The sequence below is a fragment of the Megascapheus bottae genome, unplaced genomic scaffold, assembly GCF_031878675.1.
Source record: "Megascapheus bottae isolate mThoBot1 unplaced genomic scaffold, mThoBot2.hap1 HAP1_SCAFFOLD_50, whole genome shotgun sequence".
In the NCBI taxonomy this organism is placed as follows: Eukaryota; Metazoa; Chordata; class Mammalia; order Rodentia; family Geomyidae; genus Megascapheus; species Megascapheus bottae.
In genome coordinates this window covers 1,768,473-1,779,567 of record NW_028327837.1, presented here as the reverse complement: position 1 = coordinate 1,779,567, position 11,095 = coordinate 1,768,473, and the positions used below count along the sequence as shown (strand labels likewise).

Sequence of the window (11,095 nt, the reverse complement as noted above, 5' to 3'; positions counted from 1 at the left end):
GAGATGGCAGAGCAGCTCTTCCACCATTATTAAAGAGGCCAGAATTAAATCTGTGTGTATGTGTGTGTGTTCCTCACATTAGTCACTGGTGAATGCTGATGGTCTTTCCAGTCTCAGGCATTCAGAGAGGGGGTACAAATGTGTTTCTTGGTGACCCTTAGCAGTGTGGTAAACTAAGTGGTGGTGGGTCCTTTCTTGTCTCATGAGAATGTCCATCACTGGATGACTTGCAGTTGTTGGAAGCATCATTTTAATGATGATATATAAGGAATTATTACTATTTTGGGGTGTGTGTATGTGGCAATCTTGGGGCTTACTCAGGGTCAGAACAGTTTTCCTTAGTTTTTTTTTTTCACCCAAAGGCTAGTGTCCTAACAACTAAGGCAGTCCTCTTCTCCTGTTTTTTTTTTCCATATATTTTTATTGTAATTAATAGAAGGGTTACATTATATTCTCCAGATAGAAGGTACATTACTTCACAAATATTGATACCCTTTCTCTTGTCATGGTTCTCCTGGGTTTTTAATTGGAGCTAAGATTCTCATGAACTTTTCTGTCCAGACTGACTTTGAATCCTGCTTCTCAGATCTCAGACTCCTGAGGAGGTAGAATTCCAGGCATGAGCCACCAGTGTGCCTGGATTAAGACTTGTTATTAACCACATTAGAAATGAGCTCCTCAGCCCTCTTCTCCAGGTGAGAATGAGTTATGCAACAGGAAGCTTTCAGAGGCTGCAGGGAATTATACCCTGGTTTGAGGTTGAGAGGTCACCAGAAAACAGGGCTATCAGAGGTAAAGGAAGGTGGATCACATTTCTCAGCAGACATACAAATTTAGTTACACCACATTCTTGACTTCAGTGTATTTATATATACTGGACATTTAGAGTTTCAGTTAATAACATTGATTTGACATCTCTCATGGAACAGGAGAATGGGGTTGTAAAGGCTAATGAAGCTAGAGGACAACTGAGCAGTAGGACACTTACTTCATCTAGATGATTCATTGCATTGCAGTAAGGTAAATAAGTACCTGTAAGTAAGTACTGAAGCTCCCGGGATTTCTGCACCTGGCTCTGCCTTCTGCTGGTTTGCAGCGCAGTGTCCTCTCACTGCCCTCACGTTAAGGGTTAGACTACACTGGGTCCTTGCAATTCAATGCTTGGAGCATCTGAGATCCTGATCAGAGGCCACTGGTGACCAATACCTGTTCTGCAAGGGGTGAAGTGATTCCTGGCTTCATTTTACTATTTGTGGTTCTCCAGTAAAGTGGAACGGCTGAGAAGCAGGCCACGGGACAGCTGACCTGAGGTGTTGCCAGCACCAAATGACAGCTTTCTAGACAGGATAGTGGTAATGCTGCATCTGGAAAGTTCTCAGCTGAATTTCAGCTGAACAGATGCCAAAGGCCAGCCAGTTTCTGGATGCCCTCTGGGGAAAGGGCAGCCAGTAAAATTATAAAGACGAGACAGGGCATGAATGAGCACAAACAAGAGTAAGCCATTTCCAGGAAGTCAGGGGGATGCCAAGAGAATAGAAAAAATGGTGTTGGGGGCAGAAGGCATGAAACAGAGTCTCAGGCTTTCCTTATCCTTGGCTGGCTTCGAACTGCAGTGCTCATATCACAGCTTCCTGCTTAGCAAGGATTCCATGTGTGAGCCACTGGTGCCTGCCTTACTTTGTATTGTCTATTAAATGCTCTAAGTGGCTTTTCTCATGTCTTCATTTTTCCCAGTTCATGCATGTTTGGCTCTGTTTATCCTATATCCTCTACTAAGGTGTCATTGATATGTTGGTCAAAGGGAGTAATAAAGACAGATGAGAGGATTTTTTTAAACCAAACTTTCAGGCACCCAAGGGTTCTCATATTTCCTTTGACATTTGATCAATTTATATTCATATTAGTTTGAGCTCAAATATTAGGTCACAGCTACACTTAAGAGTAGGTTTTCTATTGTCTCCATTTCTAAACATCCAGTTTATTACTATCCATAGACTCTGTTTTTCTCTAATAACAGAAGAGCTGCATAGCAGGGGCAGGGACATTTTAGAATGGACACGTATGTATTTTGACTAAGATACTCTTTCGTGGAGCAAGCATGGATCTTTAAAATTGTTTGCACAGCTATGTTGTAAAATGGTAGTAGACAGAGCTGTTTTCATTGCATATCAGATTTGACCTGATGTGTGTGTGTGTGTGTGTGTGTGTGTGTGTGTGTGTGTGTCCCTTGTGTGGAAATAAAATTTACACATCCCTAATTCTTTTTTTAAAGCATCATTAATTCTTCATTCTAGCATTAGAACTAGGTGGGCACATGGCTTCCCAGCCCGTGCCAATATTTCAGCCTCTCCTGAAGCTAGATGTGACCAGGTGACTACGTTTCCTCCAACAGAATGTCATCGAAACGTTCACAACCTCTGCGACAAATCCTTGGAAGTTAATTGCTTGCCTTCCCTTTCTTTTTTTTTGCTTCCTTTTGGCTCCAGTTGGGATATCTGTTGGCCAGCTTGTCTCAGGGTAGATTAGGAGCATATTGCAGGGAATGAAAGGGCCATGAGAGGGGTGGCCTCCCTTTGGGTTCTTAATTACCGTTCCTATTGGTGATCACCCTCATCATCACGACCATCAGATCAGAGTTACAGGCAGCCAGATAGGAAGATGGCAAAGGCCTTATCTATCCTGCCTGTTCTCTCTTAAATCTTTTTCCAGAATTTGTCACTAAATATTCCCAGTTCATTGATCAGAGTTTAGCTATATCTAGTTATACAGTGACCCAGATAAAAGTAGGAATTGTTTTTAACTAAGGAAAAGAAAGAAGTGTTGAGTGGACTTCTACTTAGAAAACTCCTATCTAGGTCAACAGTAAAAAACAATGGCCTATAGACCAGATCTACCCACAACCTTGTTTTATTATTATTGTTGCAAATACATTGTTATTGGAGCAAAGCCATAAGCACTCATTATACATGTCATCTCCAGCTAACTCCAGGCTAGCAGAGTTGAACAAGTATTCCAGAGAGCAAAGGGACCATGGGCCTAACCTGCTTACCATGTGCCTAGAGTGTCCTGGAATCACAAACCTCTCCATCTTAGCCTTGTGTGCTAAGATGTCTCCATAGTAAGCTATGTATTAAAGAAGAGGTCTCATAAACCTACATACTCAGAATAGCTGCAAGCTACCATTCTCCCAAAGTCCACCTCCCAGGTAGCTAGCAATACAGTCATTATAATGCCTCAATTCAGCTGATTTTAACTTAACTGAGTAACTAGTGCCTCACTCCACACATGACCCTTGCATGGAGAGTCACTGCTTTTGCACCCTCTTACAGGAATGCTCTAATTGAGTTATTTGTGAACCAACACGGTTGCCATCCCTCCATATGTCTTCATCATTTGTCATTTCCCTATGCACAGGTGGCTTCTTTCTGCAAATTACTGTCACTCTTTGCCTGTGGACATTTTTTTTACCTATAGTAGCATGCTCAGCCTACATAAGGGGCAATCTGGAAGTCCCTTAGGCATTAATGCTCCAGGACAGCCCTTAAACAATAATGAATATGAGCTATTACATAAAATATCCCAGCTTCCTTACTCCTCTAATGGGTCAACTCTGAGATATGTCCCAGAATAATTCTCTGTCTGTCTCTGTCTCTCTGTCTCTGTCTCTGTCTCTGTCTCTCTCTGTCTGTCTGTCTCTGTCTCTGTCTCTGTCTCTCTCTCTCTCTCTCATTTTCTTCATTTCCTTCCCATTAGTGATTCTTGGAAGGACCTACTTTTAGTCCAGTTCTTACATCTGAATCTATTTCTCCATGGACAGAACTGAAGCAGGGATAGGAGTTTGGTCTAGTGGTAGAGTGCTTGCCTAAGCATGCACGAAGAACAGGGTTCGATTCCTCAGTACCACATACATAGAAAGAAGGTGGAAGTGGTGCTGTGACTCAAGTGGTAGAGCTCTAGCCTTGAGAAAGCCCAAGGACAGTGCCCAGGCCTGCCCCCCCTGACAAGAGAAATGAAGGCAGTAGCTTGTCACATTTTGTGTCAAGGAAAACTGATATGACTGATGATTTGCATCTGTTTCAGGGAAATTGGATAAGCCTTTGTTCAGAGTCCATCTGCCTGAGTTAAATACTGAGCAGGAGCTGGTGTTTTTCAGAACAAACCCCAAAGTAATAGATGGTAAATTGGTGAAGCAGTCTGATGTGTATTTAAATTTTGTTATAAATGTCTTCCATCCTGTCAGATGGAAGACTGTCTCTGTAACATAGAGATAAAAGAAGAAAAGCACAAGAACCAGAGCAGAGAGGAACAAGAACTTTAATTAAATGTGAACATTCAAATCTAACTTATCTTTCTAAAAAACCCCTCCAGTCCCATTAGTAGTTTACTTTCTGGCATGTACACAAATATTCATTGTAAATAAATCATATACAGAGCAAGGGCCCATGCTTCTTGAAATTCCAATCTTCAATGGTCTCCAATGTCTGTGGTACTGCTCTGTGAAATGGTGTTTGCATGACCTTGACGCGAATAATGGGCCAATGAGTCTGCATGCGTATGTAAGAATGAGTTCTGAGGCATTTTCCTCAACACCACAGCTCTGCAGTGTGTGGTTTCCATCACTTGGTGAGTCTCAATCAAGCCTCATGGCAGAGGCTTGGATTTTGGTGTAGCCTAACAAAGATTAGAAAGGCTGAGGGTCGCGAATTGTCCTTTGGTGAATCTTTGAAGAACAGAACTACGATTTTGGGAGTAGAAGAGCCAAGTGCACAAGTGGTGGTGACCTATAGTAGAGTCCAAAATGTCAGGTGATAGTGTGGTGGGTACAGTTGCCCTGTGATGGCACAGGGTGCCCGAGGCACTCAGGGAGTCCAAGGAGGGAAGGGGAGTTGGGCTAATGCAAGTAGCCTGGACACAGCAGGGTGGTTTTGTAGGTGGAGTGTGGGTATCCTGGGCTGGAGTAAAAGAAGGTGCAGGGTGGCCAGGGCCACTCAAGTCATCATGGTCAGTAGGATCCAGGGAGACATGCGCAGGTGGAGCTCTCCTTAAGCCTTGCTTCCCCTCCTCTTCCTGTGGAAGAGGCTGAAGCTAGATCTCTGCTTGGCAGGTGTCCTCCGGGGGAAGGTGTACTTCCGCAACACCACATGGTAGACGTCCATAGTCTTCAAGGCATAGAAAACGTTGGCATCATCAGGAATCCTCAGCTCTGGTGGAAGAGGGACACAAACCTTAGCTGTCCAAACTGGGGCTGAGACCACTACCATTCCCATGCACTTAGAGATCAACTGTGGGTTAGGACCCCGAATGCCTCCAATCTCTGATTCCTGCATGTGAAAGAACTGCTAAAAACTCCTTTCTCAGAGGACTTTGGACTTCAGGTCCTGCCAGGTCAGGGTGAAGGAGGCACAAGCTAATCCCCTTCTGACCTCACTGCTGCCTTATCAGCATCACAGACACAACAGGCTTTGCAGTGTGCAAACCAGCTCTCCTAAGATTGTCCTACAAACCTGGACCCTCAGGACCACAAAAAGCAAGGCCTAACTCAGGCTTCTTGCAGTGAGTTCCAGGGTCCTCTAAGACCATGTGCACCAAGTAGACTGCAAGTCCTGCCTTTGGCCTTTAATTTCTCCCCAGTCTCCTCTGTCCTGCACTCTTTGTGAGAGGAAAACCCCATGCTGTGAGAGGGAAAACCCCATGCTGCCAGCATAGTGGGAATGGTCCCAGAGGTAGGAAGGAATTCAGAACACATCCTGCATGGAACTTGTAATCTGTCATCAATGCTGATCAACTCCACAAAGAACTGGACAGATTCTGCACCTCATTGCAAAGACAAGACAGCAACACCACTGTGGCTCATTACCATTTGTGTTCCAGGTATACATGAGTCTTACCTGAGTCTGACTCCTCTTACCATCTGTGAGTCTGTCTCTGTCTCTTTTTTCTTGCCGGTCCTGGTCCTTGAACTCAGGGCCTGACCACTGTCCTTGGGCTTTCTCAAGGCTAGAGCTCTATCACTTCAGCCTCACCACCATTTCTGGCTTTTTTCTATGTATATGTGGTACTGAGGAATCAAACCTTAGTCTTAGTGCATGCTAGGCAAGGACTCTACCACTAAGCCAAATTCCCAGCCTGTCCCTGTCTCTTTTCCTACTTCAGTCTCTGTCCCTATCCCTGTCTCTGTCTCTGTCTCATCTACCTAAACTTTTGTCTAGCTTTTCAACTTATATCTTTTATGAGTAAGTCAACTTTTGGTTCACTTATCTAACTCAGTGTCTCGGTTCTCTCCCTGACCTGTTTGTTCAAGATAAGTGTTGTGCCACTGGCGCCATATGATCTTTCCTGCTTTTACTGTGGTTGATAGGAAGAAAGAGAATCACAGACTTCTAACCCAGGCTGGCCTCCAACCTAGAGCCTCAGTTGAGCCTCCTAATGAACTGGGTTTGTAGGCTGAGTCCTAGGCACCTGGTTTCTAACTCATTTGGAAGAAAAACACATAGGTAGAGAATATTGGGAAGTTGCCCATGAGTTCTCAATAGCTCTTTCAGGGCTTGTATTAGTCCATGATATAGGGTAACTGGTGTTTGGAGGCATAGTTTTAATGGTGTGGGAACAATGCAAGGGTCTCAGGAACTCTGGGCACACGTTACAACTAAGTGACACTCAAGTGTCAGGTATTTTCTGAAGCCATGTGTTCACATTGGAGAATGACAAAGTCCGTTCTGGTGAGCAAGCCAGCCATTCTGTCCTATGAGCTGTATTCTCTCCAGTCCTCACGGATGGTCTCTGCACCGGCTACTTCCTCCTCAGACAGGGCAAGAACAAGCATATCCATGAGGGCAATAGCTGTGCAGCAACCAGGGCCGGCTTGGGCCTGGGGTCTAAGGCTGCCCTTATGCTGCCATACCCTGATGGAGGGGTTGGTGGGTGGGTGGGTGAGGACACTCTCTGCTGCCAAACTTCTTCTTTTTTTTGCTAGACCTAGGGTTCTGAAGTCAGGGCCTGAGTACTGCCTTGGGGCTTTCTGAAGGGTAGACTTCTAACAGCACCACTTCTGACTTTTTTTTTTTTGCCTATGCATATATTTCCAAGGAATCGAACCCTGGTGTTCTTGCATTCTAGACGAGCTCTCTACCAACAATCCAAACTCCTGGGTCCCTGCCCAACTACTTATTTGCCTATCCTAGCTATTGGTTTAGGACTCACTTTGTTCCTGTGTGATGATTTGCACCAGCTCTAAGTCTTCTGGCTTGTATCCACGCACCTGGAATTTCTTCATAGCTTTCACGATGACGTCTCGGGTCTTCTCCTGGTTGGTCACCTGGGTTGGATCAGGAAACAGGCCCTGAGGAATGGGTCCCAGGGGTCCCTCCCTGAAGTCAGTATCCAGGGCTTCTGTGGAACCATCTTAGTGTTAAACATGAGAAATGCCATGGGGTGTCATGCGTGTGTTTTAACCCTTCCTTCCTGAAGAGGAGTCCATGCATTGAAGTTGGTTGTTTAGTATTCTTAGTAGAGTTTACCAGCTGTTCTTGGATCTGCTTTCCAGTTTTGGGCCCCTGAGATTTAGTGGAATACACAATAAACTCCAGAAACCCCAAGCAAGGGAGGAGCCAGCCAAGTGCCCAGTGCCTGCTCCTAGCCAGGTCTGGGGTGAGTTGGAGGATGCAGTGATGAACGACACCACGTGGACCCTTGATCAACTCCCCTAACACTGAGAGTCCAGGAGAGAGGAAGTCGTTGCCTCCCCAGATGACTGCTCATGACACCCATTCTCCTTCCTGTTGGTGAGAGGACTGAACCAGATGCAGACACCAGACCCAGCATGAGGAAGGAGGGGCTCTGAATGTCATCTGCCCAGTTGAGTAGCTAGAAGAGCAGACATCTCTCTCTCCTGTGAGGAGTTTACTTGTGAGCAGATCTTTTAGCTCCATCATCTGCAGCACCCTGCCTTAGACATTCCTCATCTTCCCAGAACATAGGGTCCCTATGTCTCGCTGTCCTCCAACCCAGATGTGATTGTCAGAAGAGCCTACTAAGTAATGTGCGAGGATTGTCTGTGAGACAGTAAACAGTCTCAACTGGCAATCGTGTTCATTCACTACTAATCTTGTGATCAAACACCAGCCTTTAGGTTGTTTGGTGGGGAAAGTGAAGTATCTAAACTATGCCCTCCAGAGGCTAGGATTTCCCCAATCTTTGTGCGCATTCTTCCTCTCGGGATTCCTCACTGACCCTGCCTGAGGATCTATTCTAGCCTGGAGACTGGGCATAATTTTCCCTCCCTCTTTTGTAGGTCAGAAGAGCAGAAGGAAATGCAGCCACCCAACTCACCTCAATGCTTCTGCATAGACGTCTGTTTTCCACAGGCAGCACCACCCTGATGACACACGAGTCTCCCAGCCTGAGATGGGGAGGCACGGATGAGCTGTCACTACTCTGCCCTGAGGTGCCGCTGTGAGTGTTGGCTGAATTGGTGTCCATTGTGCTGGTGTCTGTGGGTGAGGATTGGCTGGCAGAGGCCAAGCTGGTCACCCCAGTGGACCGGGAGGAGGATCCCTGGACCTGTGGATGCAGCAAAATCAGGAGAAGTCCAGGTTTCCAACCAGGTCTAGGGCTTTCCTCTCAGGCAGTGGAAAGCAGGACTATGGGCAAGACAGGAAGTCACCTTTTTCGGGTCTCCTGAGGATGTTTGTGAGATGCTCCTGATGAGCTCTGGGTAGGAGCTGGAGGAGGGAGCTGACTGCACATTGCTGTCTGACTGCACTGCAGTGGTGTTTGTACTGCTCATCTCAGGGCCACCCTTGTCCTGGTCCATCCACTTCAACTGGGAGCTGCCACTGGTACTAATTGCAGCACTCTGGGTCTGGTGGCTTTAGAGAGGGGTCAGCTTACTGAAGGAACTTCTCTCAGGACACACACAAGACCCTAGACCTCAAACACTGGGGACCTGAATCTCCACTCCATGATCTGGGTCAGTTAACATTTTCCCATTCCCTTATGTGATGGATGAATCACAGAGCCAGAACTCAGTGTAAGCAGAGGGGCAGACACCCCAGAGAACTGAGTGCCACACCTGGCTTCTCAATGGAAATGTCTCATCCACAGCCTATCTCATTCCCACACCCATCCCATCATCTTCCCTGGCTCTTGCCCATCAGTGGCCAGGTCCTTACTTCTTCCAGGCCTTCCAGATGCTGAAGCGCTTCTTGGTCGGAGGGCTTGCAGTGTCATTCTGTCCCGGGGGCTCCAGTGTACATGACAGGTCATAGCTAGGCAAGGGGTGTGAGATGAGCAGACCAAATTGAAGCTTGGGACCTCACAGATTCAATTCTGAGCCTGCCACCCACCTGGTCACTGGCCCTAGGGAGTTTAAGTCCTCAAGTCCAGACATGTGACACTCAGGATGGCACATCATCCCAGTGACAGGCGACTCTCCCTGTCCTAGTGTCTCCCAGCTCACCTGGCCTCCTCGCTGAGCTGCTTCAGGTCTCTGAACCAGCCTAGAAACTTCTCCTCTGGGGTGATGTGTTCATAGCTGCAGCTTGCCTGTAGCTGCTTCAGTTGCTCCATGATTGCATATTCCTGGCCAGGGAGAGCATGAGGAGAGTGGAGGGCTGTGCTGTGATGCCCAGGGGAAGAGCATTCACCCAGGCTTTGCTCTGGGAAGCCTCAGTGCATCAGGGTGCTGTGGCTCTCATAACTGTCCACACTCATTCACAGGAAGCTCTCCTCTCCCACTTCACATCCCCACCCTGTCGTCAGGAAAGATCTGCACTCTGAACCAAATTTCCCTACCGGTCATGGTGACTGAAGCTGACTCTGCTGCTGGTCCCCGTCCAGCCAGGAGGGCACCTGAAACTCACCTTTCTCAATTTCTCAAAATGGATGACTCCCTCCTAGAAGGCAGAGAACAATGTGAGGAGAACCCCACCCTTCCCCTATTCAGTCTACCTGTCAGGGGCTGGTCCTCTTCCATGGGACAGAGGGCATCTGCATGTGCCTGTGAACAAAGTCCCAGATGGGACCTGGACACATCTTCAAAGAGGTTCTGGGATCATCTTGTCCAAACCTTTTGAGGACATGGGTTGACTGAGGGCTCAGCTGAGCCGGACTCACTGGTGCTTGCTTGGCCTGTCCTTTGTTTTCCACTGATCCCAACTGCCCACTGTGCCCAGAGGGACTTGAGTCCCAGTTGTGCTATGTGCCCTAGCTCCCTATCCCAGCAGCTCTGGATGTCCCTTCTTAAGATGGATGCAGTGTTATCTTAAGAAACTCTTCACTGTGCCAGAATTCAGCACACAGCAGGAGACTTTCTGTCCCAACCCCAGCAGCTCAGTGATGCCCAGTCTACTCACATCCAGGAAGTCCCTAAAGGCCGTGTCTATCATTCCGAAGTCTCCCAGGAAAGTTTTCAGGTAGGGCACGGTGCCCTTGATGTGAACCTGTGGAATTGGATGGGTTGATGTGCCATGGCCTAGGACCCCATTGCAGGCTTCCCCAGACCGCCTGCATCCTCACAGGGCCTTTCTTATTATAGTCACCTGTTCTGGCCAATCTGTTAGAGCCCCTTCTCTGCACTTGGGATAATAAACAATATAAGGGTGGCATTGACACCTCCCCAAGTTAAGGAGCCTCTGAAGGCCACCTGCCACACAGGCTTTGCCATGCTGGGGCTTCTACTCCTCCTTTGTCTCTGGCAGCCACTCAGGACAAGGGATTATCAGAATCAAATCCCATGTCTATGGAGTTATTTCAGGGAGGGGAAGAGGAGGTAAGATGAGCAAGCAGACCTCTCTTCTCTTCTCTTACAGGCACTCTTGGTGCGTTCAGGACACAGTCACTCACCATATCCTCTGCCTGCCTTTGGCCTCTCTTGGCCTTCTTCTCCTTGGGGGCAAAGTCACCAGGCTCCTGTCACAATGGAGAGCAGAACTCCTGAGATATATGTCCTCTCAACCTTTGTCCCTGACCTGAGCATGGATGGTGCCAAAGCTAGTGCCACCTGCTGCTTTGTTCTGGTTAAGTCTCTGCCTCACCAGATCTGAGGGATGCCATGCTCTGAACTGGCCTCTCTCTGCCTGCTTCCTCATCTGCAAAC

At 47.3% G+C, this 11,095-nt stretch overlaps 1 protein-coding gene across 1 annotated transcript; it reads right to left on the bottom strand.

Annotated features, from left to right (window-relative positions):
* Positions 1-7,154: 7,154 nt before the first annotated feature.
* Positions 7,155-9,632, bottom strand: LOC150039054 (ral guanine nucleotide dissociation stimulator-like). Its single transcript, XM_090328034.1, has 5 exons — positions 9,458-9,632; positions 9,171-9,266; positions 8,663-8,867; positions 8,329-8,559; positions 7,155-7,315 (listed from the first exon to the last, which is right to left on the bottom strand). The coding sequence occupies exons 1-5, from the start codon at positions 9,565-9,567 to the stop codon at positions 7,190-7,192; spliced, it is 768 nt and encodes a 255-aa protein (XP_090184160.1). The 5' UTR covers positions 9,568-9,632; the 3' UTR covers positions 7,155-7,189.
* Between the last annotated feature and the right edge of the window lie 1,463 nt (positions 9,633-11,095).

Bases quoted from the DNA above. Each gene is read 5' to 3' on its own strand.
- LOC150039054 (XM_090328034.1), bottom strand. From the start codon at position 9,567: ATGGAGCAACTGAAGCAGCTACAGGCAAGCTGCAGCTATGAACACATC. The intron at 8,868-9,170 runs GTAAGGACCTGG...CCCTCTCTAAAG, and splicing joins ATCTGGAAGGCCTGGAAGAA to CCACCAGACCCAGAGTGCTG. The intron at 8,560-8,662 runs GTGACTTCCTGT...CTGCATCCACAG, and splicing joins CCTCAGGAGACCCGAAAAAG to GTCCAGGGATCCTCCTCCCG.